The sequence below is a fragment of the Drosophila subobscura genome, chromosome A, assembly GCF_008121235.1.
Source record: "Drosophila subobscura isolate 14011-0131.10 chromosome A, UCBerk_Dsub_1.0, whole genome shotgun sequence".
Classification (NCBI taxonomy): Eukaryota; Metazoa; Arthropoda; class Insecta; order Diptera; family Drosophilidae; genus Drosophila; species Drosophila subobscura.
The window spans coordinates 13,577,164-13,602,334 of NC_048530.1; the positions used below are offsets into that span (position 1 = coordinate 13,577,164).

The following is a 25,171-nucleotide window of genomic DNA, read 5'->3' on the forward strand; positions in this document are numbered from 1 at the left end:
GCCTATCGGCTGCACTCAGATCTTTTTAGCGTTGCCATCAATTTTAGCAGATAATTTTAATCCAGAAGTTTAATAAACATTTGTTATTCAGCTGCTGCATCTTCTGGTGCCGCCTCCGTGGCTGGGGCCGGTGTTGTTCCTTCCGTAGGCGCCTGGGGGTCCTCTTCAGCTGCAGGTGGTGGTGCCTCTTCTGCCGCTTCAGTTGGTGCGGGGCCTTCTGCTGATTCTGGACCTGGTTCTGCCCCATCCGCCGGTGCAGCAGCAGCAGTCCCGCCCTCTGCTGGCGCAGCCTCACCTTCGGCAGGCGGTGCAGCAGGAGCTGGCGCTTCGCCTGCGGGTGCTTGAGCTTCGGGTGGTGGTGCTTCTGCCTGTGGCGGTGGCGGTGGTGCCGCTGCCTCCACTTTCTCTGGAGATGGTTCTGGGACATCATGCGACTCTCTGGTGTCTTCAGTCTTCTTGCTCTGCGTAAGCGAAAGGAATTTAAAAAAGGAAATGATGTCGACATTTTTTAGCCCGGATAATACCTTCTTTTTCTTCTTCGTCTTGTCCTCCTCTTCTTTTTCCGGAACCTCCGGCTGCTGCTTGTAGTCCTCCGGGAAGAACTTGAGGGCCTCCTCCCGCCCGGCAGTGACATTGGGACTGACATAGGTGGGTGCAAACACAACCAGAGAGAGCATCATGTTCGATTGCACCTTGGAGACCTTCAGTACGATCATGTCGCTCCTGAAACACACACGAAATTGAAAGAACAATGAACGGGACTGGAAGAGGAGCAAATGCCACGCATACTTACGGAGACTGTTCAACGCTTTTGTTGTAACGATCTGTTGAGCTGGCTAGCAGTGTTGCCTCAGCAGGATCATCGGTGGTAAAGTATCCATAGGAAGGCACATCCGACCTTTGGCGTTCGACGGCATTCATAATCTCCTGCCGCTTGGAGGCTTCAAAGGCCATGATGACATGTGGGGGCTCCGGCGTGGGATCGGGAGGCAGGAAGCCAGTCGTTTGGTTCCGGAAGAACATATAAACGAGAGCGGCATGTGTCCGCCTGTTGTTGGGCACCCAAATCGGTGGCATTTTCACTGTTTTGGTGCGAAACTTTGGCTTGACAATCACCTCCTCGACCACCTCCTCCTCCTCTTCGACCTGGTCATTGAAGTCCAGGTCCAAAGCCAGGTCTATGCCAAGATTGGCCAGTGATTGCCTGACGTCCTGCTCGGGAGTCTCCTCTTCGCTGCCCTCCTCCTCGCCATCCAGATCGGCGTTGTCGTCGGCTGCGGGTGCCTCCTGTTGGACATTGATGATGGACTTGATCTTTGCATGCTTGTTCTTCTTGGCCTCCTCTTCGGAGCTGATCTCCTCGACCCACTCTTCGCCCTCTGTGGAAAAGGAGAGCGGAGAGAGTGTGGGGGGTTAGCTCTGCCCGCACGCCCGGACTGCAGCCAATGTTTACCTGCAAGCTCCACCTCGAACTTGATTTTCATGGGAGCTATAATGGGCGGAATGGGATGCTCCTTGTTGAACTCTTCATTTGGTGGCGCCACCCGCTCCTTGGTCAGCTCTTTGGCATAGGCTGTCAGGACATTGGGCACAGGGCCGGCACCCTCATCGATCTTCCAGAAGCACATCAGCAGCTCCTTGCCATCTAGCTGCTCGATGACATCGGGCGGCAATGGATTCTTGCATGCAAAATTCACACTCTCAAATTGTTCGGCCGTCACTTGGATGACCTTTCGATCCTTGCACTGCATCTTGAGTGCTTCGGCGGGCTCTTGGAGCTTCTTGAACATATCACGATTGACATGCGGCCCAAAGACAGTGACCCCAATGTCCGGTAAATTCGCGAGAATGGCATCCGTCACAAAGGTGAGATAGTCCGTTTGCTTCTTAAGCTTGGCCTCGCGCTCTATGCGCTGCACACGCTCCGCAATTTCGGTTTTGACGCGCAATTGCTCCACCTCGATGGGTTGCAGCTCGTTCACCGCATAGGTGACAGTCCGAGGTGCCTTCTGTAGGGTCTTTTCCAGCTCCTTGTTGAGCAGGGCCATCAGCTTTGGCACATCTGTGCCAAACATAATGTTCACTGCCCTGCCACCCTGTAACCCAATCGTGATTAAGGGGAACCCTTTCAGGTGTCGTCCAATCCATAACTTACGGTCACGAATAGCCACGTGGGCTCGCTCCTCTTGTGGAAACGCCTCAGGGCTGTTATGGTATCCGATTTGCACTGCCAGGGTAATCAGGACGATTAGTTAAGTACGCTAATGAAGCGCAACCTCTACCTACAATGGCCAATTGAAGATTGTCGCCACCCATTTCCAGTTTGATCTTACGCAGGCCGCCCACCATGCCCAGACAGGGGCCACACCACTCGGAGTACACATCCAGAACTGCTCGCAGAGAGACGGGGAATGAACGGGGTTAGGGCTCACCATATAGACCAGCATATAGCTACCCAAAAGTCCGGGACGTTCGAGGAACTTTTTAAAGTCCACATCATTCTGTAGATCCGCCTGCAACTGCTGCACGCCTCCCTTCTTTGCCATGCTCTGCCCGCTAGCCGCTTGCCGCTAGCCTCTAGCCAAATGTGTAGTACAATTTTGTTTTATAAAACTGGGGCCTAAAAATTGAGCATTCTGCTACCAGGTCGTAGTGCCCGAATTTATATAATTTTGAATTGAGTTTTTTGAGAATTAAAATTTGAGTTATTGATCAAACAAAACTGTTGCCCAGAAACGGCAACAGATTCCGTCGCTGGGGTTGGGGCTGGGGTTGGGGTTGGGGTTGGGTGCGTTGCCATTCTAATCGACATTAATTAGTTAGCCACACGCTTATGTTGTTTTAATTATTTTGTTTTGTCCATTAAAACTAAACGCTTTTTACACACATACAATATAACAAAAAAAAAACATTTTACACTCGGTTGTAACACAGCTAACATAAAATAGTTCAAATAATTTAAACAAACACACAAAAATACAATAATATATCCGAAGTATAGGTTGCCGCTCTACAAAAGTTTCATATTCAACAGTGGTTTACATATAGATAATATAGGTATACATAGCTATGGTATGGTATGGTATGGTATGGTATGGATAGTATACAAGTACATACAAAAGCGATCAAGACCTTTCTGCTTAAACAATTACTATATACAGATATTAACACAAAACTAAAGGTTAGTCCTCCACGTCCACGTCGATCGTTCTTCGATGTATTGAGCCCATCCGTGGGGTAACTTATCTCACAGAGATGCCATTGATGGTGATCACATTGCTGGCCACTGGCTCGGGTTCGTATACCTCGTCGTTGCTGCGCATCTCGTACGGAGCATCATAGAACTGCTCATTTGGTATTTGATCGTAAATGTTCTCTGTGGATAAATCAGATCAGTATCCTATCGAATCTTTGTATTGATCCCCACACCAGTCACTTACCCGAGCGATTGTTGGGGAGTCTTTCGCCATTTGCGGCTCCAGCAGCCCCACCACCACCGCCACCGCCACCGCCTGGATTATTGCGCCCCACACCGCCTTGGAATGTGTTGAAGGTGGCCGCCGATGGATTGTTGTCCATGTGCATGCGATTGTTGGCCTCCAGCGTTGAGTACGACATGACCGCCGCATTGCGCTCATCCTTCGTCTCGGCTGCCTGCACATTCTCCGTATTCTTTACGGGTCGCGCCTTGTTGCGGTATAGAAAAATCAAACCAAAGACCACCAGCAGGGCCACAATGATGGTCGCGCCTATGCCCACGCCAGTGCCCAGCTCTGAGGTCTCTGGCCCCTCCACGGCGGCCAGTTCGCAGTGTGGCTGCTTGCCACTCCAGGCCCCATCCTCGGTGCACTTGCGCAGATACTGTCCAATACGATTGTAATTGGGAATGCAGTGATACTCGGCCGAGCCGCCATACAGCGTGGAATCGTTTACCACAATTACACGACCGTTCTCAATAGCCAGCGGTCGTCCACAGTCGACGGCTGTACAATAGGGAAATGTAAATATTGGAATCTCCTTTCATGTCGTTGCAGCGAGTAAAAATAATACTTACGCCTGCAGGTGGGAGTCTTGCCCGCCCATTTGCCATTCTTTTGACAGACGCGCGTATCATTGCCAATCATGGTGCGTCCCTTGAGGCACTTAAAGGTGGCCACAGAGCCCACAGCGCGGGTGCCAGCTTCGACAATTAGATTCTCGTTGATATTCGGTGTATCACAGACAACCTCCACACACTCGGGCGCCTCGTGGCTCCAGTTGCCATGCTCAGTGCAGAGTCGCCGGGAGACACCGTTCAGCTTGAAGTTTACATTGCATTCGTAGAGCACAGCGGCTCCATAATATGTGGCATTTGTGGCCAGGGTGACCTTGCCATTGGTTATGTTCTCGGGTGCGCCGCATTCGACATCTAAAAAGGAGTACAAATGATCTCCAAAATATTCGTTATGCTAGTTATTCGTTTACGCACAGACACAGTCCGGAATGATGCCGCTCCATTGGCCGCTGTCCGTGCAAGTTGCCAAAGCCTCGCCCACCATTTTATAGCCACGCTCGCAGCGATATTTGGCCAGTGCTCCAATTCTGAAATAGAACAAGTTTTGACTGTTTTATAAATACTTAAAAATATATAAATAATTCTCTTATTTACTTGTAGGTCTGCGCGGTGTTCTGTGTGGAGTCTGCGGTGCGTATCAGTGTCCTTCCGTACATGCGATCGTTTCCTGTGACGGACAGCAGGCTATGAGTGGCCAATCTTGGCTCTGTGCAGCGTATCTCTGAGGAATTAATGCATTTCAATTAAAGTTTCAACCGGATGATATTCCCTCGGTTTATGTTTATGTTACCCTCGCATTTGGGGGAGACATCACTCCAGACGGCTGATTCCAGACACTGACGCTTCACCACTCCGCTGAGCTTGTGCGACTGCGAGCAGCTGAAGACCACCTCGGAGCCCACATAGGTAGTGTTAGTCACATACTTGTGACTGCCATACGGTATGGGCAGTATCTGTCCGCAATCAATGTCTGAAAAGAAGTCGAGTTTTGGCCGAGTTCTGCTGTTTTCTCTGTTCACTTACATTCACAGTCGGGCGCATCGGAGCTCCAATCGCCGCTGTCCAGACACTCGAGCACTGGATTACCGTGCATTATGTGGCCAGGATCGCAGTTATATTGGATCTTTGAGTGCACATTGTAATCGTAACCAATAACAAAGGAACCAGCGGGCACTTGGGGCGTCTCGCAGGTGACCAACTCGCAGACGGGGGCCTCGCCCGACCACTTGCCATCCCGGGTGCAATAGAGCTCAGTGGGTCCATCCAGCCAGTGATCCTCGTCGCACTCGTACTTCACCACCGAATCGACAGTGGTGGTGCCGTTTAGGAGTATGGATATCCCCCGATCGGGCCGTGCGGGCGCACCACAGTCCACGAAGCGGCAGGAGGGTGTCTTGCTGGACCATTCACCGCCCAGGCCGCACGAAATAATCTGGAAAATACGTCAATTTACAGCTGATCCAGCCGGTTAATCCACTTGCATCTTCCACTTACTGCCTCGCCAACGAGCACATAGCCCGGCTCGCACGTATACGTGGCCGTGGAACCGGCCCGCTTATCGCTGAAGCGTACATTTCCCCCAGTGATGCGCTGTGGATCCGGACACCAGTCCACCAAACACTCTGGCTGCTTCCCGCTCCAGCCATCCACTGCACAGGTGCGATTCTCGTTGCCAATCAGCGTGTAGTTCTCGTGGCAGCTGTACGTGGCCACCACGCCGAAGCTGGTGCGCTCTTCGGAGAGGTGAATGGAGCCGAATTTCAGCTCAGGCAAGCTGCCACAATCAACGTCTGTGGGGAAGGAGGAGCAAAAAGAGTTTTAGCAGCGCCACAATAAGATACAGAAACTATGAAGGGTGTCTGTCCTGAGACCTAGTCTGCCAGTCCACACGTCCCACATCCAAGTATCGCTTACATTTGCAGGTTGGCGCCGAGCCACTCCAAGTGCCATCGAGTTGGCAGTCTCGTTCCGCCTGACCGAGCAGCGAATGACCCTTGGGGCAATCGTATTGAATTTTCTCGCCCAATGTGAACTTCTTGCCCATGACAGTGGTGTTCTGTTGAGCATCCGGCGAGCCGCAAGACAATGGTGCTGCAAAAGGCAAGAGAGAGGACAGCAGGGAAGGTTGAATATCGTGTGGCTACGGCTACGGACACTCTCTCCGTGATGGGACCTACTATGCTGGCAGATAAAGTGCAGATAGTCCAGGTTGCAGCCCACATCGTTCCATAGCCAATTGCGGCCTCCATCCAGAACCACACAGTTCTGTTCGCCATTGTAGTTATTGGGCTGATCCTTGCCCCAAGTGGGTTTCAGCACAACCTCACCTGGAAGAAGTTACTTTTAGGAGGATGCAGATGGAATACATTTATGTGTGGGTGCATACCATTCACCCACTTCCAGGTGCGTGAGGTAATGCCCGGCTCCTTTTGTGCCCCGATCCAGACGAGTTGTGGCTTCAGTTCGGTCTTGCGGCGTTCCAGCTCTGACAGAATGTATGAGCTGGTGGCGCCCCGAAAATCGTGCACCAAATCGCCGCCTGGGAATGCCATGCCACCGATACAGATGCAGATACAGATAGAGATGGAGATGGAGGAAAGGCAATTAATTGTAGCCCGTTCATTGTTGCTGCTGCCCACAGTGTGGTGGACCACCACTCACCTGTCTGCTGGCAAATGGTTTGTGCCTTATCGAAGCTTTCTCCTTTGGTGATATGAAAGTCGTAGCAGGTTTTGGAAAATGTCGTCACCACGGTGTCCACCCCAAGCTTGGGACTGAGGCAGCGATCCACGGAGAACTCGTCATTGGTGAATGTCTCCACCTCGCAGAGACTGAGGCTGCCCTCGACACCCACCAGCTGGATGGCCACATATTGCCCCACCAGGGGGCGAGCGCAGGTGAATGTCTTGACCACGCCCTCGTCGAGGGTGCCGGGGTACCAGGCGCACAGCGGATTACGCTGCAGATCCGCACTGCTGTTGCCCACTCGTATCTCGAGATCCTGCAACGGCTGGTGGCCGCAGCAGCCCCGTGTTGTGATCCGCACCACATGCACCGCCTGCGGCGTGAGCAGATCTACGCGCCACCAGGGCGACGGCTCCTTCTGTGTCTCCGAGCACTCCTGTCCATCGGGATTCTAAGAGCGGAGAACAAACATTAAGCTTCCGCCAAGGAACAAACAAGAAGGGGTTCACTGCTCACCTTATTCCCTGGCTTGCCGTCATTGGCATAGCTGGCGGGACCGCTGCGGGTATAGGAACTCTGATTGACCGGCTTGCGGTATGCCACATTCACACCGCAAAACGGCAGCTCGCGGTCCCAGCCACTCCGTGAATCGCACTTAATCGATGGCGATCCAAAGAGCTCGTATCCCGCATCGCATTCGTAGTGCGCCTCCGCTATTCCGGTCTCACCGGCAACGGTTCGCACTTTGGCATTCAGCGGCACCGCCGGGGGACCGCAAACTGCAAGTAACGAAAACACACAACAAATCTTGAGATCGTTGCCACCATCGAGCGCGGTTCCACGCCCATGCACATGCAAAAACTAATAACAATCTACTTTACACATACATATGTACATACTCGTATGTATATTGCCAAAGCTATGCACAATTACGCTCAATATAATATAAAAGTATTGCTTTTAAAAATATTAATTTAGTTGAGAATCCCAGAAGAGTTACTTTAAAATATTGCAAAAAGCTCACGAATTCCTTATGTTAATATTGGTAATAAATCATATCGGTGCAGAAGGTTTTTGTTCAAGTAAAAAGTTAAATCCCCAAAGAAAAATGTATTTGAAGACCAAAAAACCAATTTTTCGTTGAACAATTTCTAACAGCACCTTTTTTTAGAGGTGCAGAATAGACAATTTTTTAAAGAGGTTTTTTAAATGGTTGTGCCATAAATAATTTAAACAAAATATCATTTTTTTCTGCACAATATTTTTGCCGAAATTTTGTAAATTCTAAAAGTCAATTCAAATTCTTAATTAAAATCGTTTTTGGCGCTACTATTTAATTAACCGCAGCTGTACTAAAAATTAAACTGAAGACGTAAGTAGAGTAAAATGAATTATTGATACATTTTTGGTTGTGGCATAAATAAGAGCTTAGAAATAGACATATGAATCATAGGCTGGAATGATATTCGTAAAATGTGGTCTGGCGAGAACACGCACTCGACAGCGAGCCCGAACCCTCGCTTGGCCAAAAAAAAAGTGAAACTTCTCCTCCATGACCTTGTAGCAAAAACCTGTATGGGAATGTAACGTATTGCAAAAATTGAAAGCAGAAGAACCCGAAAGGTGGCATAACGAGCGGGAGAGCAAGGAGCAAGGGATACAAATGCACAAAAGAAACCAAAAATGCAACACATAAGGAAAGTGAATAAAAATAACAGCTGCGGGTACATCGAGTATGCTTGTATCTCATACTAAACTCAGGATATGCCATACTAAACATGCCATAAAAATAGAACTCATAATAATTACATACTACAATGGCAGGGGAGTGGTAATAGTTCTGAATGAAGCAAACATTCATTTGATATGTACTTGGAAGCAATTATGCAAATGTAAACTGAGTCGAAATTTGTGTGCACCCCAGAGAAGGCAAAGCGACGACTAGGCTATCATATGAGCCAAGGCATTGTGTAAAAATAAATGCATAAACTCGAGATTTGCGATTAAAGTAAGTAAACAAGTGGCACTGTGGCACTCTACTCGAGTTTCTCTCGCTCTCGAAAAAATAATAATAATATAATAAAAAAACATAAAAAATGATTTAGAACACGTTGGCCAATTTGGGAAACCAGTTGAAATGTCAGATCAGTGCTTGGGTTGGTTGTTGTTGTGGCTGACCAGCAGCACTACCTTATATAGTCGCGTTGACGCCAAGACCTGGTTACTGCGTGGGCTTTTGATTTTTTGTCTGATTTTTTGTATGTATATTTTTGTTTTTTATCTTTCACCTTTTGAACCACGAATTTCTCAGCCCCCAAATGAAATTCCCATTCTCTAAACGAACAATTTGAATTTAGAATTCGTTTTAAGAATTGTTGTTTGCATTTTTCCCATCATAAATATGGAATAGGCCTCGCCTGTCCTACCAGACATCTATGCAGATTTTGCACAATTTCAAGAATACAACTTTCTCACAATTGTACATTGTATCCATAAATATTTGTAAGCACAAGACGTGTAGAGAAAAAAGTCTACATGGTTAGCTCTCAACTGCTGAAATTTTCGACAAGAATAAAGAGCCAATTAGGTAGTAGGGAAAAGAGAATAAATAAGCAAAATAAGCACGAGGGAAACGGTTAAACTCACTCCCCATGTGAAACACGTTTAAGCAGCAAGCAAAAGGGCAGGAAGTAATGCCATCTGTCCACAAGGAGAGAGGAACAACCGCTATTCAAAGGGAGACCGAGACACCGGGAGAGCAGGCACCGCTATTCTTCAATGGGAACGCGAGAAGGAGAGCAAGAGACAGACAAGACAATTTACAGTATTCAAGGAATCGTAATGAGAACAAGAGACAGAAAAACAAACTTAAAGGAGAGCGAGGGAGAGACAGACAGTCTCCAAGGAGAGCAAAAGACAGACAGACAGACAGTCTCCAAGGAGAGTCACCAAAGAGCTAGGAAACAACAGAGAGGCTTGCATACACTTTTACATAAGTATGTATGCACATACATATGTACATATGTATGTATGTATATTGTATGTACAAGTACCGTAGTACTATTAAAAGGTAGAGCACAGCCAGGGCTGTGTGCTGTCATTGGTGGCCTCGTTTTTTGTATTTTTGTGTCTTTACTGCTTTTGTCGTTTTTCCTTTTCTTTTGGCCTATGATCCGATCTGCAAAAGCTGGTGAAGCCAACGCTCTCTGCGCTGGAATTTTGCATATGTTCCTTGGCTCTGAGGCTGAAACCAGGCAGCGGTTTGGGTTTGGGCTTGGGCGATGTTTGCTGGCTGCAGCTGTTGATGGTTGACGTCAGGTTTCTCTCTCTGACAAACAAATAAAACAACAGCAACGAAAGCCCTGGAGGTTGGCTGATGCAAAGCGTTTTGAATACCCTTGCGGATCGATTTTTACCACATTTTAGCTTTCCAGAATTCTGTGACCCTAGGCCCTAGGGAATCGATCTTTGCTATATGAGAGAGTACCTGGTTTTAAGTAAAGCTTTAGGAGATTGTTTAGAAAATATGCCTAAGAGATAACTATGAAGAGATATCTTTAACATTTTCCAATTAAACTACTTATGATCCCTTTTTTTGTCAAACATCATGGGACACATATCAGATGGTTCCTTTATGTACGATGTATTCAGTACCAATGTAATCCTCAGTATTATCTATATTAAAGAGTTTTAAAAAGAGATCAACTTATGGTTTTCTTTAACTTATCCTGAATACTCTTTACATTTCAAAGAATCATATATGGCTGATAAATTCAGGAATACTCCTTCACTAGGGTATGAGAAAAACTGCGCTCGCTGCGACGATGATGTTATTTATGCCCCCACCGACAGCCAAAAAGCTGTTATTGTTATGAGCCTCAAATCGCATTCATCCGGTTTTACCGGTGTTTATGATACACACTCATCTATCCAGCCCCACCGCCACCACCTCTCCCACCCTCGCCCTCGATTAGGAGGAGGAGGCGGCATGTCACTACACCACGGAATCCCATAAAGCGCAACATTTGTATGCGAACTGAGCGCAGAATGCAAAAACTATGGATGGGATTGGGTATTGGGGGATCTGTGTAGGTACAATATGGGTAAATAGGGCAGACCAGACAGACAGTCGGGTAGGCAGGTACAGGTAGGCAGCGATCGAATTTGTGCGATAGAAAGGTGGCCTGGCCGACCGACCGACCGAGTGCCGTTATGACAACATCGGGCCGCCAATAGCAAATAACCGAACGGAGCGGGGACTTTGGATGTGCTGCACGTAGGAGGGCGCAATGCTCGAGGGCCGTAACATCCAGTGAAATGTTCAAACTCAATCACGTATCCGCCGCCCGATCCCCCACCAGCACACAAGCACCACACACCGCCGCCAGACATGAACTTGTGAAACTTGTGAAGTAAGAATGTCACAAGCCCCAGAGCAAAAGCGGCTAAAAGCAACCAAAAAGTGGCCTGGCCCGGGGCCCCAAGCCATTTGCGGTGCCCCAATAGATGGTTCGAGCTGAAGTCTCACTCACAAAACACGCTGACCAAACGGGGGAAAACTTTCACTGCTCCACTGGAGAGACCCACAGCTTGTTCTCTGTCCCCGCTTTCCTCTCCCAACGTATGTATGTGCCTCTCAGTCTTTGATTGCTTATGGCTTCAGAATAAACTTGTTTTCCAAAAATGACTGCAGAGAGAGAGAAAGAAAGACATGAAGAGCCCGCCCTTGCCTCTGTTACTGTGCTTATGATTGGCATTTATGGAATGATTGCCCAAAACTTCTTGAATATACATGAAGCTTATATTCCTTTTTTCTGATATTTACAACTTTTATTTATATGTACATACATACATACATACATATGTATATGCAGAGCTAAATGATGAATGAGCGGATACAAATGTTCAATAGGTTTTGAAAATTGATTTTAAAACTATTATAGCAAACTGTTGCAGAAGAACTTCAATTGGTTTTTAATCATGGAATATTCCATAGAAGTTTTTCGGTTTCCAATGAAGATAGTTCTTCAAAATAAAAGTCCGTTTTCGCAACCGCTGGCAATGCACGAGAATGCTAGAAAACAAAACATGCAACCCGCGACTGGGACCAAGAATACAAAAACAAAATACATGTATACCATCCATAAAATAAATGAATTCAAAAATATTATTATTTGAATGCATCGGAGGCCTTGAACACTTTCAGCCTTTTCAAATAAGGGTCAATAGAAGTAATTAATTTTCAATTATATCCACATTTTTAGTCAACAAAACTGAATAAAAATGCACACCTTCAAAAAACTCAAACCATTTTAAGGGAAAAAACCAACACACGTTAAATGTTCCTCAAACAAATCAAATATGGACTTGTAAAGAACTTAATGGCACGTTCAAACCAAAGCGTCCCACATCCCTGTTTAAACGGAAACATTTACCCCCAAGAAAGCAACATCTGTGATACAGAAAAGCCAACTCTAACGCTTTTGTGAACTGATCGGATCAGAGATCGTGTTCTCAGTGATGGAGGATTGACCCCATTTCTTGAACCACTTGCTAATTGGTGAATCGAGTGCATGGATGAGAAGAACGATGAAGGAGGAGGATGGAGGATCGTGTGGTGATGAATTAAGGTCAATACTACTGCGCATACTTTTGTGAATATTTAACTGAGTGTGGATTGTGGATTGTGGATTGTGGATGAGAGAACTTACTTTGGCAATTTCCGGCTGTGCATAGCATCATCAGCATAAGTAGCAGCAGCATAATGGAGGACATTGGGTACGATGAAAAAGTCATGGCTCTTTTGAAAGCGTCCACCTCGAGGCAGCGACCCAACGACAGCGACAGCGACAGCGACAGCGACGACGATGACGATGACGATCTGAATAGCAGTTGTGGTCGTAGTGGTGGTGGTACAATGTTGCAGCAAAACATTGACTGCTGTTGGCGGTTTTTAAATGTTACTGCGGCTGGGGCGGCTTTTACTACTAGGTATTGGCTGGAGTTACGGCTAGTAGTAGTATGTTTGGGGCTGATGCATGGATGCCGTTTGCCGTTGGTCGTTGATTAGCTTTGCTGCTGTAGCATCGTCAGCGATTAATTTATGCATACACTCGGCGATTATTTATATATTTATACAGATACGTATCTGTATCTCTCTCACACTTTATCTATGCATATATACGAGATGAGGTGTATGCTTGGAGCAGCACACCATGTGAACATATAGCGTGAGTGAGGCCCGTGGGGCAGCGACTTCAGCGTTCATTAGATTTTCACTTTGCATTCACATTGAATTTTCCACCGCATAATTATGGTAGTTACTCCGTACGATGATGATGATAATGTATATTACTGCACAATACATTTGTGATAATCATGAAAATCGTAAAAATCACAACTGTGGGTCATTGACTCCACCTACTCAAACCCATGCACTCCCCTACCGCCCATTTCTTATGTCTTTTCACCGAAACCGAATCAAGCTTTCCTTTGCAGCTCTTTGCGTTTGCCCTCGCTTCGAATCGATTCCAACGTTCGATCCACTCGATTGGAAAAGTAAAAGTAAACTTTGAATGGCTTCCCTTTTACGGGTCGGAATATTCAAAAGAATAAGCAAGCAAAAATACAGCCAATAGAGACGGTTGCCCTGAGGGTGTATGTATAACTTTCAAGGTTGAGACAAACACAGCAATGAATATACGGATCACTGGCCAACTAACAGAAGCCAATTTCTTTTGTTGGTGGAGTTGTTTTCACTACGCCCGGTGGATCCATTGGCTATCGCAAGCAACTTTCATTAGAGTGTGTTTCGCTCACTAATTATCAAAATTGGCTGCAGGCTGCTGGCTGGAAGAGTTAGGAAAGTTTCAGCTTCAGTTTCAGCTTTAGATTGTAGCTCTAATTTTGTCAGATATCCGTAGGTGCTAATTGGAACCATATGAGAAAGTACAAACACACACACAGACACCACAGAATCTCCGTCACGAAAGACTTGTATAATCCGAATTGTTCCCGATTTGTTTTATTATTTATGGCCAGATATTTTAGCATATTTCGTTTGGGAGTCTCTGGCCATATTCACTTCACTTCTACACAGAATAACAAAGCAAAAACAAAAACAAAACAGCAACGGAAACCCCTTTTGGAATGCACATGAAAAACATAGAAAAACAAAGACAAGATACTCATACAAAAAATGAATGGCTACCTATGAACGTGAACTTATTATTCGTTTATGTGGCTCGGCCTGCATGTGCATGTGTGTCGGTCGCGGGGCTTGTACCACATATGTAGATATTGGTTATTATTAACGGAGTTAACACTACTGGCTGCCTGCCTGCCTACCGAATGCTGCCTGCCAAGAGTACGCTGAAAAGCGAATAAAACCGACGCGAGCGCAAACCGTACGCCGGACACGTCTGCTTGGAATGAAAGTTGACTTATAACTGGTTTCCATCTGGCGCCTGGCTCGCAGAAGTTTTGCCCCAACAGAGACTGCGAGTGCGAGTACTGCGCGTGTGCAACACCGATCCCGATGCCGACTCTGACTCCGACGAGTCCGAGTCTGAGCCGACTCGGCACCGTCACCATAAGGTTGATTGGTTGGTCGGTCGGTCGGTTGCCTGGTTGATCGCTTCGGTGGTCGGGTTTTCAGCCTCTCGCTCGGTTTTGCAGCCCGCTGGTCGCTGCTGGGCTACGTTTGTCATTGTGTGGCATTGTTGCCGACGCGAAATACAAGCTGCGCAATCGCACAGCTTTACACAATGGCGGCGAGGGGGGATCCATGGGTTCGGCCAGGCTACCTCCCAGACTCCGACAAGGTTAAAACGTTTTTGCCACTGCCCTTTATTTCCCTTTACAATGGAATTAATTTGTTATGTGATTTTGTAACAATATTTGCTTATGGTTGTTTTTATTTATTTTCATTTAAACAACTACATTCAATTTATTAACCAAAAAAAAAAACGAAAATGTTCTATATAAACAGTTAATTTTATAACCATTTAAAAAAAAACATTTCTTTGGGTTTGAACTGTGACATCCCTTGGCCAGAATTCATTTAGTTAATTTGTTACAACCAAACTGCAATTTTTAAAACGAGTTTTTTACTCTTTTATCTATCTTTATCTTTTATCAATATAGATATTTGTGTTTTAATTTTTTTATATATGTACATATGTATGTATAAACTTTAAACATGTTGAAACAATCACGTTCGTTATCACTTCAAGGATTTGTGAGTATATGTTTCTCTTAGGACTACTATTAGTTTAATTTGTAACAAAAAGCAAACAAAAACACACACACTTCCATTTGTCTTCCTGTTTTGTAGCTTAAATTTGAGCATTTATTATTGTTGAGTTTCGGGCAACACACTTTTTGTTTTTATGACCATCTTAATTGGTGTATTCAATCGAATTAGTTTACACATCCATAAATACAAGGATGAAGTGTTGAACTAATCTTTGAAACCATAAAAATACATAACAAATGCAGAGTGATTTTGTTTGGTATTAGTTATACCGCATAACTCTTCGATGAAACCTCGCGGTGCAACTGTTGACGTAAAATAGCTTGGTTTTTGTATACATACTACATACATATATATTTTGCTGTTTCTTTCTTTAATTTGTTGTTGTTGGTTTTGGCTGTAATTTTGCTGGCTAGTTCGGTCACAGCAGACAACAGAGTACCCGACCCAAACCTGAGTACTACTACACAATTCAGCGATGGAAATAAGACGACAGAAAACCCGTACTAAAACTGGAGTACAGTAAGAGCTGTGTGCTCTGTGTTCTGTTTTAATTCTATTAATTGGCAGCATGGCTGGCAGCAACCTAAGCCGTCAACTGTGGCAAATAGTCTCTGTACAAGTACTGCTGGCTTGAGACTTTCTGATTATGTTCCCATACTTGTCCTAATTCCAGTGACCAGTGGCGGTCCAGCGATCAGAAACGAGAGACGAGAGCAGACCAGCGGTCCAGTGAACGATTGGAGTGGACTCAGAGCCCTGATACCGTAATGGTTCGCCATTCGCAACGCCAGAGATTTCGGCAATGGTCGGGGTCGTCGGCGTCGTCGTCTGCAGCAGCATTACGAAAACCCCCATGAAGATCAGCCTCATCCCCGGCGGCTGTGGCGGGCTCAGGTGGCTCAGTCACCACCAACCGGAAGAGGGAAGCCAGATGAGCGTTTGATTATTCGACTCAAATGAAAGTTTTTCGCCATGTGGATGTGGGAAGCAGTCGGATTGGATCGCATCGTACCCGATCAGATCAGCGACCTCATGAGAACCGTGGGTGGTTTTTTTTTCCAAGATGGTAATGGAATCGAATAGCTTGAAGTCTCGCTTGTTGATTCTTTCTGAATAACTACTCAGGCCTGGGCATTCATTATATTTTGCAATAAATTCATACATACATATGTATGTATGTTCATATGTATTTGTGCAAATGCGGGTAATCTGAAGTCGATTTGCCATTTCGCAAAAAAAAATGCATTCGTCCGTTGCCCAGTTTTGTCGTCGTCGTCTTCTTCCCATGAAACTGTTGTCAGTTATGGGTATTTGAACCAACGTTTGTAATGCTTCAGTTGGCAAATATTATTTAACATTTTTACTAATGAAATAACTGAATTAACTGCTGAACAAAAAGCAATCCAATGGTCTTGCAACTCGAGGGCCAACAGAAGAGAAGCACAGAAGCAGAAATACAAAGAAACAAAACAAAAAAAATAAAACAAAAGCAAAATAACATGAAAAGAGCTACTAAGAAATATATGTGGCATATAAAAAACATTTTAGTTAAGCTGTCTTCGCCACTTGGGCAAGAGTCCGCTCAAAATAAACTAAAAAGCTCCAAAGCCGATTTTTGGTTAGAGCTACTTTTTTCCCCCTTTAATAAACCAAAGATCTATGGGAATAATAAATACATTTTTGTATGATGATATATCAAGTGAGTTACATAGATATCATCGATAGACAGAAAAGCGTTAGTTTTAAAGACTTATATTTATGGTACATAAATACTGCTGCTTGAGCGGGTAGCTCTATGTGTTAGGTACAGGTACACTTACTTGTTCTATGTAGCATGTATGTAGTGTGGGTAGTGTAGTGTAGATGTAGTGTAGATGGGCCATGGTACACTACGACTTCGTATTTGCTCTACATACTCTATGTAGTGTGGGAACGCGGCGCAGCACTATCAAAAGAAACATTAGTTCAGTAAAGAATTTTAGTTGCCTTTGCAATGTGATGAAACTATGTACATTTAAGTGGAATCGATGAAACATTATGTATTTAAAGCTGCATATTATATTTGTCGATGTTTTGAAAGACAAACAACCGGGAGATCGATCATTTGTGGCCGAGCGGCCGGTCAACTTCCGTCTCATGTGGCGCCAACTAATCTTTCACTTTTCCTCAATAAATTATTTTTTTCTTAGCAAAATCGGTTAGCGACATTACTACGTATGTATGTTTGTATGTATGTATGTACATCAACATTAACTACATAGTATACTATCTAAATGCCAGTATGAGGAAGTGGTCTCATGTTTGTTTTTATGTTCATAAATATGTATGTACATGTACATATATTGAACCTTTAACAAAACTACTCAACACAAATACTCAACTACAAAAATATTATTAAAAACACAAGCAAATATAATAAAGTCGTCTAGGCTAAATTAAAAATCAGCTGTACTATTTATCTTTTACAACAAGAAAGACCCCACCAGCACATGGTTACTCCAAGAAACCCAATTTGGTACGTGCAGAGCTCCATATGTCAAATAGTACTCGTACGTACATATCTTCCTGCCATCTGGCCCTCTTTCGTGGGTTTTGTCACTGTGTACCTCGTACCCGTATCAGTATGTTTATTTTGTCTTTCACAATTGCAACACAACACACACAACATGTGCCTTTTTTTTGGCGTAAATGTCATTGAATTCGGTCAGATGTTTTCGTCAGTGAATTTGCACGCATATTTTTGTAAAAAAGTACAAGCAAATCGAACATCAATTTGTGCAGCCAAATTACATACATATGTACATATGTACATACATATGTACATACATACATATGTATGACGCGTTCTTGGGAAAACGTATTTTCCCGATCGATTTTGTGGTACATTTTGAATGCCTTTTTGGATCATTTAAAAGCTAGCCGTGCTCCACCTGTATAACCATTAACTCCTACAGAGTCCTTCATACGTTAAGGCTATAAGCCATGTTAATGAGCAACTATTTTGATTAATATTTACCTTATATTATTGTTGTATTTAAATTATTTCTTAAATACTCTTTGCAAATTCCACAAAAAATTCCTCAAAGTCGAACTACATCTCACTACATCTTCAACAACCAACGGCGCATGATCGCGCAAGATCATACTTGTTTAATCAGAGCTTTTACTCTCTCTCTGTACCTACTCTCTTTGGATGGCTCGGATTCTGGGCCAAGAGAGATGTTATCGAGAGCATAAAGTTTACAGTGTGGGAGATTTCGTACAGGGAAAAGTGATAATGGCCTCGGTCCCTTACTCTCTCTCTCTTCCTTGCTCACTCCCTCTCTTACAGTCGTGGGGTCAGAGAAAATATCGTCTTGGCCACGTCCACGAATGCAGAAATAACAAACACAACAATGAAAACTATGCGCAGCACCTACTCACCGTCTCTCAGCCTCTCTGCTGCTGCGAAATGGAGAGAGCGGGAGAGAGCTGTGCCTGTGAGCGGAGTCTGAGCGTGCTTGTGCATGCATGTGTGTGTGAGTGTACAGGTAAGCAAATTCAAGGTGTCTTCAGATAAGGTGAGGCAGATGGGCATGTCTCTCCTGGAGAAGGCGTTTAACCTAGCCTCTTTTAATAAAATACCAGGAATGCTTCACTGTATTAATAAATTTAAAAATTCATAATTATAAGTTAATTCGATAACTCAACTTTACAACGCTAACTCTATCAGTTAGTGAAACCAAACACTAGAAATTGATCTAATCAATTCTAAAATTGCAATTCAATTTAAGGGAGAGGTAAAAACGTGTAAAAGTTGCCCACACCTGTACGAGAATACACCCTGAATAAACGTTTTTGAAATGGGCGGAGTGAGGGGGTTTCGTCTCGCTCTTTCTTTAAGCGCTCGATCGGACCGAGACGGCGTGATGGTGAGAATTATTTTTAGTCTATTTTCAACATTTGGTGCGTACAGTTGCAACCGATCATTCAGCCGATTCCTAAGTATTTTTGTTTTGTTTGTGTTCTCTTTCGGCTTCTGCTCGTTTTGGGCCCCTACTTTCTGGCCTAAAAGAAACCGCGCACTGAGATAGTTCGGCATTCGTTTGTTGTGAATCGGGTACGAATTACTCTTTTAAAGTTTTTATTTTTGTTGTTGTTTTTGTATTACATTGTAGCATGTACATATTTATGTGTGTATTGGTGGTTATGTGGTGATTGCTCTGAGAGTAGAACCTTTAAGTTTACAGGGTTCCCCAGAGTAACACTTCGATTGCTATTTCTGTGGGTACGGTTTTGTTTGCGATTAAAAATATATGTATAAAAAGTGTTTACTTTTCGTGTTGTAATCAATCGTCTTTCAGTCGTATAAATTCGTAGTATTTTGTTTAGTAAATATAGCAATCAAGTGGACCACTATAATAATAAACAACAGTTATAATTACAAAGAAATTCTACACTGGAATTCTTCTTTAAACCGAATACAAATTTGCATATAAACTTCTCCAAAGCCAGCAACGACCTTTAAATAGATCAAAAAGCAAAGTTTGGCAATCACAGATATTTTGATTGCACAAATACGAATGGGATGGGCTAGGGTAGGGGAATAATCGCATATCAGTCGCTGGTCGAGAAACGGAAGCATGTTCAGCGGCCCAGAACCGACTCTATAATTTTGAAATTCTTTCAGCTTGACAAACATCACAAGTCCCACAGTCCCACCAGAGTCCCCAGACAGTAGGCCCGTTCTCTGGAATTTGTGAATAGTAATTGTCTTGTCTCTCTCTCTCTCTCTTGGACGTTTGTTTTCTGTATTGGCTTAGATGCATGGCCGTGTTGTGGCTAACACGTATAGGTATAGGTGCATGTGCATCTGTGTGTGTGAGCCATCAACAAGTTTAGAAACGGGCTTTGGGCTCTGTCGAGGCCTCTGTAAGCGGCGGCAGGGGAAAAAGTTCACAGTTGAGGCGATTTCATGGACTAGGGCTTGGAATAACAATTAACCATGGACTCACTCTCTCTCTATCTCTCTCTTTCTCTCTCTATATATACATATATATATATATATATATATATATCTGTGATCGCTGCAGGGAATGCAGCCAAGATATGGCTGGCCTAGTACATAGTACACCTTACACTGCCACTGGCTGCGGAGTCGTCCCGAATCGCTTGAAGCATTCGCGCTGCAGATAAAAAAGAAGAATATGAACGCCTAGAAGAGTCTTCAGCCCCGTCCACCCAACCAGCTTAAGCTTAATTCTAGCAATGCAATCGCAACAAGTCCGTCCAATAAGCACCTATGACAATCTGGGTGCCGCCGCCCATGTGGCATCAAGCAGCAAGCCGCACCAGCAGCAGCAGCAGCAGCAGCTCCACAGAGCTGGAGAAAGTCCCAAGCAGCCGGAGAGAGCCACCACCAGAGGTGTGAGTGACCAGCTGCTGTCCAACGGCATGTCGCAGCCGCAGCCGCAGACGGAGCTGGAGCTGGAGCCCGAGGAGGAGCTGAATGGCAGCGGTACCAGCCACAGCATAGCCGCCGTTAAGGCGGCCCTCAACGATGCCAAATCGAAATTCTTTGGCATCAACAACTACGATGAATATGAGTCAGCCGTCCAGCCAACACAGATGCCAATGCCAGTAGTCAAAGCCCATTCACAACAGCCGACCATTAAGCCGGAACCAAAGTATCAGAACGTCCCACAGCGCCCGAAGCCACAACCCGATGAGCTTCCGGCTACAATCATCGAGCCAGTGGCAATGCCAGTGTCAGTCAGCAGTCCGGTGGACAGATCCCTGCGTTATGCCACAACCTATGAACAAATACCCCTGAGTGACTTGGATGCACCGCAGCCGTCGCAGGTGAGTGTTAGTATCCCCGTTTCCATCTCTCTCTCATAGATCGCTGATGTCTCTAATCTATTTGCTCTCTGGTGTCTCCTTACAGGCTGTCTACATGAGCACTACGGTGCCGCAGAATATAAAAGGCATGAAGATCGCTGGACGACATACGCCGACCCGAAATAGTCTGAGACACAGCCGCATGATAGTTGTGAATCACAAGAACCATGACAGTATGTACCCGATCACCATCTCCCGCTTTAAATACTTTTTTGACAATGTGTGGGCGTGCTGTTGTTTTTCTTTTGGATCTGCAGGTCTACAGGCGGCATATTCCAAGCACATCCGAAATCTGAATATTTCTCGACAGCTTCTGATAATGCAATTAGCTGTGGGACTGCTGATTGTCGGACTGGCCATTTGGATACTGCTGCTGGAGCCGAACGCTTCCATTCTGATCAATCCGTATCTGAGTGGCCTATCTGTAAGTCTTCAAAATCAACGGATCAACTTTGGCTTCTCCATTAAGCTGGTGTTTCCCATTTTCCTATTCGATTAGCTGTTGCTGGCCAGTATTGCGGGCCTGATACTACTGAGACGGGATCACCGGACACAGGGGCATAGGGCGCCCAACAGTTGCTACAAGGTTCTGCTGGCCGAATCCTATGTGTTCTCCGCCTTGGCTTTGGTCTTCTGCTGCCTGGCGCTGGTCTGTGCGGCCATTGAGTTTGCTGAGCTGGCATCAGCTGTGGACGGTGCCTGCGGACCGGCCACCAGTTCTCTTTTAAGCTATCACAATTGCACCTGCCTGACGTCTGGCGATGAGGTGGCCGCTGATGGCAGCAGTTCCCCGAACGAGTAAGTACACTCCGATCTCTAAGGAAATGGCGATTTTAATGGGAATCCACCTTTGCAGCAGCAGCAGCAGCAGCTTCGAGGAATGCAGTGCATTTCGCGGTGAATGGAAGTATCTGCTGGCCTTCTCCATGGCTCTCAATGCCCTGGGCATTGTTGCAACATTCTTATACATAACGCTATTTATTTGTTGCCACCGCAACAGGAAGCACTTTTACACGTCTGTCTAAAGGAGGGCCAGGTCCCTCCAGTCCATTACTTGCATTACTTGAATTCTTGCTTTTAAATTCAAAATAAATTATTTACAAACAAAACAAAAGAGCAAGTCGTCACGTGCAATGAGAGGTACATACAGATATAGGAGAAAGTCATTTCCATACGCGTGGACTACGAAAAATGCACTGCCTGCGTGTTTGGTTTTTGAGGCCACTTCCCGCTTTCCCCTTCTTTATAGAACTTTCAATATCGAACTTCCACTATGCTTGAGGGCGCAGAACGTGTCGTGAATTTTGTAATAGTTAATTAATGAATGTAATACAATGAGCGACTTGAGACCCACAAAAGGATTCTGCAATAGCGAATGCCAGAAGATTGCAAGAACAAGATGCATTTCGTGTGCATGACATGTGTAGAATATTTGCAGGTAAACTTTTGAAGCTCATCCACAAACGTTGCATCATAGGCAACAGACTTCTTTACCCATGTTTTTTTTGTTACAACACTTAGAACACTTTTTCGCTTCATATTCGCGTGAAGTTAATTGTATGGCTTTCATTTTTGCTCAATTATCTGGTCATGAAATGTATTTGGAAGCCAGGCATTTCGATTGAAATTACTATAATAATACTTTTGCTGTGGCATTGGAAGATTGTAGTACACGACCTAATTGCCATGTGGTGTGTGGCATGCAGACAGATAATCGTAGAATATGATTGATTGTCAATGGTGTTTTGTGGGATTTACAATCATGATAATTTCAGTGGTCAGTGCTCACAATTTGTCACAGATAAAACAGAGAACACTCCAATAGATGGATAGATAGATCATGTAAAATGTCACTCTAAATAAAAAGAAGGCAAGAAAAGGACAATACATACCCTCAACTTAGAATCCAGTGACTCCACCGGGTTTACGAAAGTCCGAGTTCACCAGAATGGTGCCATTCTTTTGGGTTATGCCGCATATCACAGAGCCACGATTCAGATAGCGTTCACAAACATGTCCCCTCGATTCCAGGCTCTTCACATAGCCATCCAGCAGCCCGTACTCGTACAGCAGCACATTGGGCAGCATCTGGTGGTGGATGCGACTGGCATCAATGGCATATTTAATGTTCGTCTGCTGCCAAAGTATCCGCACAAGAAGCGGAACGAGAGATGAAATGATTTTCGTGCCTCCGGCGGCACCCACAACCAGCCGCACCTTCCCCGTCGACCGCTCCGTGACAATGAGCGGGCTCATGGAGGACATGGGCCGGGTGGAGGGTGTCACCCTGTTCTTGCCCGGGACAAAGGGTAGCTCAAAGTAGTTCCGCAGCTGCTTGATGGAGAAGTCGGACATTTCATTGTTGAATAGCACACCAGTACGCTTTCCCGTGCGTCCGCTGCCGAAGCTGAATCGATGGACATGCATTATTTAGGAGTACGCCAAAGGCCACGCGGACTTACTAGAAATTGATGGTGCTGGTAACCGAAACGGCATCGTTGTCATGCAGCACCGATGTGTGGGCCGTACCGTGCTCCTCTCGCACACGTATCTCCGCCGGCGCCCCGTACGACCGGGGGCTGTTGAACGTCATCGAATCATCGATTTCTTCCGCCATGATGGCGGACACCTTGGAGCTGGTCATGCTTTGCAGTAGCTGCAACAGAGAGGAACGGAATGAATGGATTCGAAAGAGACAGCTAGAGGACCAGAGACTCACCTGCTCATCGGCCTCCTCGTCTAGTTGCCATCGCTTGACAAAGCCAAATTTCATGGCCTCAACCATTCGATGCACCTCCAGGGGCCCCATCTCGTTGGTGCGTGCAAAATCCCTGCGAAAATTTCGCAATATGCTCATTATAAGGCCTAGGACGTGTCCACTGCCCGGCAAGGGCGTCAAATGCAAATCGTATTCGTCCAGAGGCATCACCAGCGATTCGGTTATTTTAGCATCGGCGCGATTCAGATCCTCCTTGCTTATAACACTGCCCATGTCCTTCAAGTCGGCCAGCAGATCCACGGACAGGGATCCGTTGTAGAAGCTGTAGGGCCCCTCCGCGACTAGGCGCTCATAGGTGCGGCACAATTTGGCAGGAGGCTGAATGAAATGGCCAATGGGCCAAAAGTCATCTGTTTTGGAATCGATGAACATTTGCCGCAGCAGATGATCCCCCTTGATCATTTCTCGGTTGAGGGCAAGGGCATCATATTGATGCTTGTACAGGCGATATCCGCTGTGGCACAGTCCCAGCGTTGGTTTCACCAGCTCCGACCAGGGCAGCCGGCCGAATCGCTGATGGGCCAGGGCATAGCCAGCCAGCTCGGTGGGCACCGCAATGGACCAGCTGGACTGCTTAAACTCCTGTTCATTCCGGAAGATGGAGAAGTTCTCGGCACGTAGGGACATTGGAGATATCTCGCGGGCACAAATGCTGTAGGATTTTCGCTCTTCGTGTATATAAATTTTCATCAACATGCCACCGCCAAGGCCCATGCTTTGCATGCCGATGAGACCATTGCAGAGCAGAGCAGTGAGTGCGGCATCCACAACGCTGCCGCCATCTTCCAGGGCCTTCCTGGCCATGAGGCCGCAGACATCGTTGTCGGTGCAGATGCCAGCCCGCGGGAACTCGTGCAGCGGTGAATGGGAGGGCGGCAGAGGATACTCTGGATTCTGTGGCTTCCTGTTTACTTTTTGTGGAGCTGCGTGGGCGAAAGTATAAGCGAGAATTGTCACATATTGAATGCAAGTAGTGTCAATGGACAACTCACCATCCTGCTCCAGAAGCCTGTACAGATATATTGCAATCAGGATGCCTACTATCAGAGATATGAAGCTGCCGACGGATATGCTTATATACATTTCCAACTATTGTGTTTTAATTCCTTGTAATATTATCCCGCATCCTTATCCAAGTGACCGCGAACTTATCGATCAAATATACCGCCTGACCCTAAGAGATATACCGATACGCCGTAAGTACACATTGAACTCAATTTACGACTTCAAAATATCCCGAGGAGTATATTATATACCGAACACGGTCAGGGTGTAATATAATATTATCCTTGCAATTAAAAACAAGGTAAAAAGGTGTCTTGGCACAAGGAGGTTTGTCCATCTCGCCATCAAGCGCAAGGTGTGTAACCTAGAGAGGGTGTCATATCTGATTAGTATCGATAATTTTGGTTCGATCTGCCTTCATGAAACAATATGTAAAACAAAATAAGATAAAAACCCAAGAACGAAAGCTAAAATAAGCAGACAAAATACATATCCGCTCTGCACTGTGAGT

General features: G+C 45.5%; 4 protein-coding genes across 8 annotated transcripts; 1 reads left to right on the forward strand and 3 right to left on the reverse strand.

Moving 5' to 3' along the window:
• Positions 1-68: 68 nt before the first annotated feature.
• On the reverse strand, positions 69-2,671 carry LOC117889669 (fibrous sheath CABYR-binding protein). 2 transcript variants are annotated; one of them, XM_034794213.1, is made up of 8 exons: positions 2,456-2,670; positions 2,287-2,390; positions 2,156-2,227; positions 1,454-2,096; positions 794-1,379; positions 525-723; positions 240-461; positions 69-209 (listed from the first exon to the last, which is right to left on the reverse strand). In XM_034794213.1, exons 1-8 carry the CDS (start codon positions 2,544-2,546, stop codon positions 84-86), a joined length of 2,043 nt encoding a protein of 680 aa, XP_034650104.1. In that variant the 5' UTR covers positions 2,547-2,670; the 3' UTR covers positions 69-83. The 2 variants fall into 2 exon arrangements, with proteins under 2 accessions (XP_034650104.1, XP_034650023.1); XM_034794132.1 differs by having other exon boundaries at positions 69-461; positions 2,456-2,671.
• Positions 2,672-2,884: 213 nt separating this feature from the next.
• Positions 2,885-22,802, reverse strand: LOC117903886 (sushi, von Willebrand factor type A, EGF and pentraxin domain-containing protein 1). 2 transcript variants are annotated; one of them, XM_034794042.1, is made up of 15 exons: positions 22,769-22,802; positions 16,817-16,941; positions 7,256-7,518; positions 6,716-7,190; positions 6,441-6,593; positions 6,232-6,381; positions 5,969-6,145; positions 5,549-5,844; positions 5,078-5,486; positions 4,845-5,024; positions 4,649-4,775; positions 4,469-4,581; positions 4,055-4,408; positions 3,441-3,983; positions 2,885-3,376 (listed from the first exon to the last, which is right to left on the reverse strand). In XM_034794042.1, exons 2-15 carry the CDS (start codon positions 16,830-16,832, stop codon positions 3,243-3,245), a joined length of 3,390 nt encoding a protein of 1,129 aa, XP_034649933.1. In that variant the 5' UTR covers positions 16,833-16,941; positions 22,769-22,802; the 3' UTR covers positions 2,885-3,242. The 2 variants fall into 2 exon arrangements, with proteins under 2 accessions (XP_034649933.1, XP_034649855.1); XM_034793964.1 differs by lacking the exons at positions 16,817-16,941; positions 22,769-22,802 and adding exons at positions 12,451-12,583; positions 12,614-13,108.
• LOC117889903 lies at positions 18,934-21,984 on the forward strand. Of its 3 annotated transcripts, none has more exons than XM_034794459.1 (6): positions 18,937-19,095; positions 20,069-20,843; positions 20,923-21,049; positions 21,134-21,300; positions 21,376-21,674; positions 21,733-21,984. In XM_034794459.1, exons 2-6 carry the CDS (start codon positions 20,244-20,246, stop codon positions 21,899-21,901), a joined length of 1,362 nt encoding a protein of 453 aa, XP_034650350.1. In that variant the 5' UTR covers positions 18,937-19,095; positions 20,069-20,243; the 3' UTR covers positions 21,902-21,984. The 3 variants fall into 3 exon arrangements, with proteins under 3 accessions (XP_034650526.1, XP_034650350.1, XP_034650438.1); XM_034794547.1 differs by having other exon boundaries at positions 18,938-19,095; positions 20,069-20,837; XM_034794635.1 differs by lacking the exon at positions 21,733-21,984 and having other exon boundaries at positions 18,934-19,095; positions 21,103-21,300; positions 21,376-21,572.
• LOC117889817 (glutathione hydrolase 1 proenzyme) lies at positions 22,769-24,989 on the reverse strand. The gene is made up of 3 exons (XM_034794338.1): positions 23,596-24,989; positions 23,339-23,532; positions 22,769-23,283 (listed from the first exon to the last, which is right to left on the reverse strand). Exons 1-3 carry the CDS (start codon positions 24,736-24,738, stop codon positions 22,776-22,778), a joined length of 1,845 nt encoding a protein of 614 aa, XP_034650229.1. The 5' UTR covers positions 24,739-24,989; the 3' UTR covers positions 22,769-22,775.
• Positions 24,990-25,171: the final 182 nt, after the last annotated feature.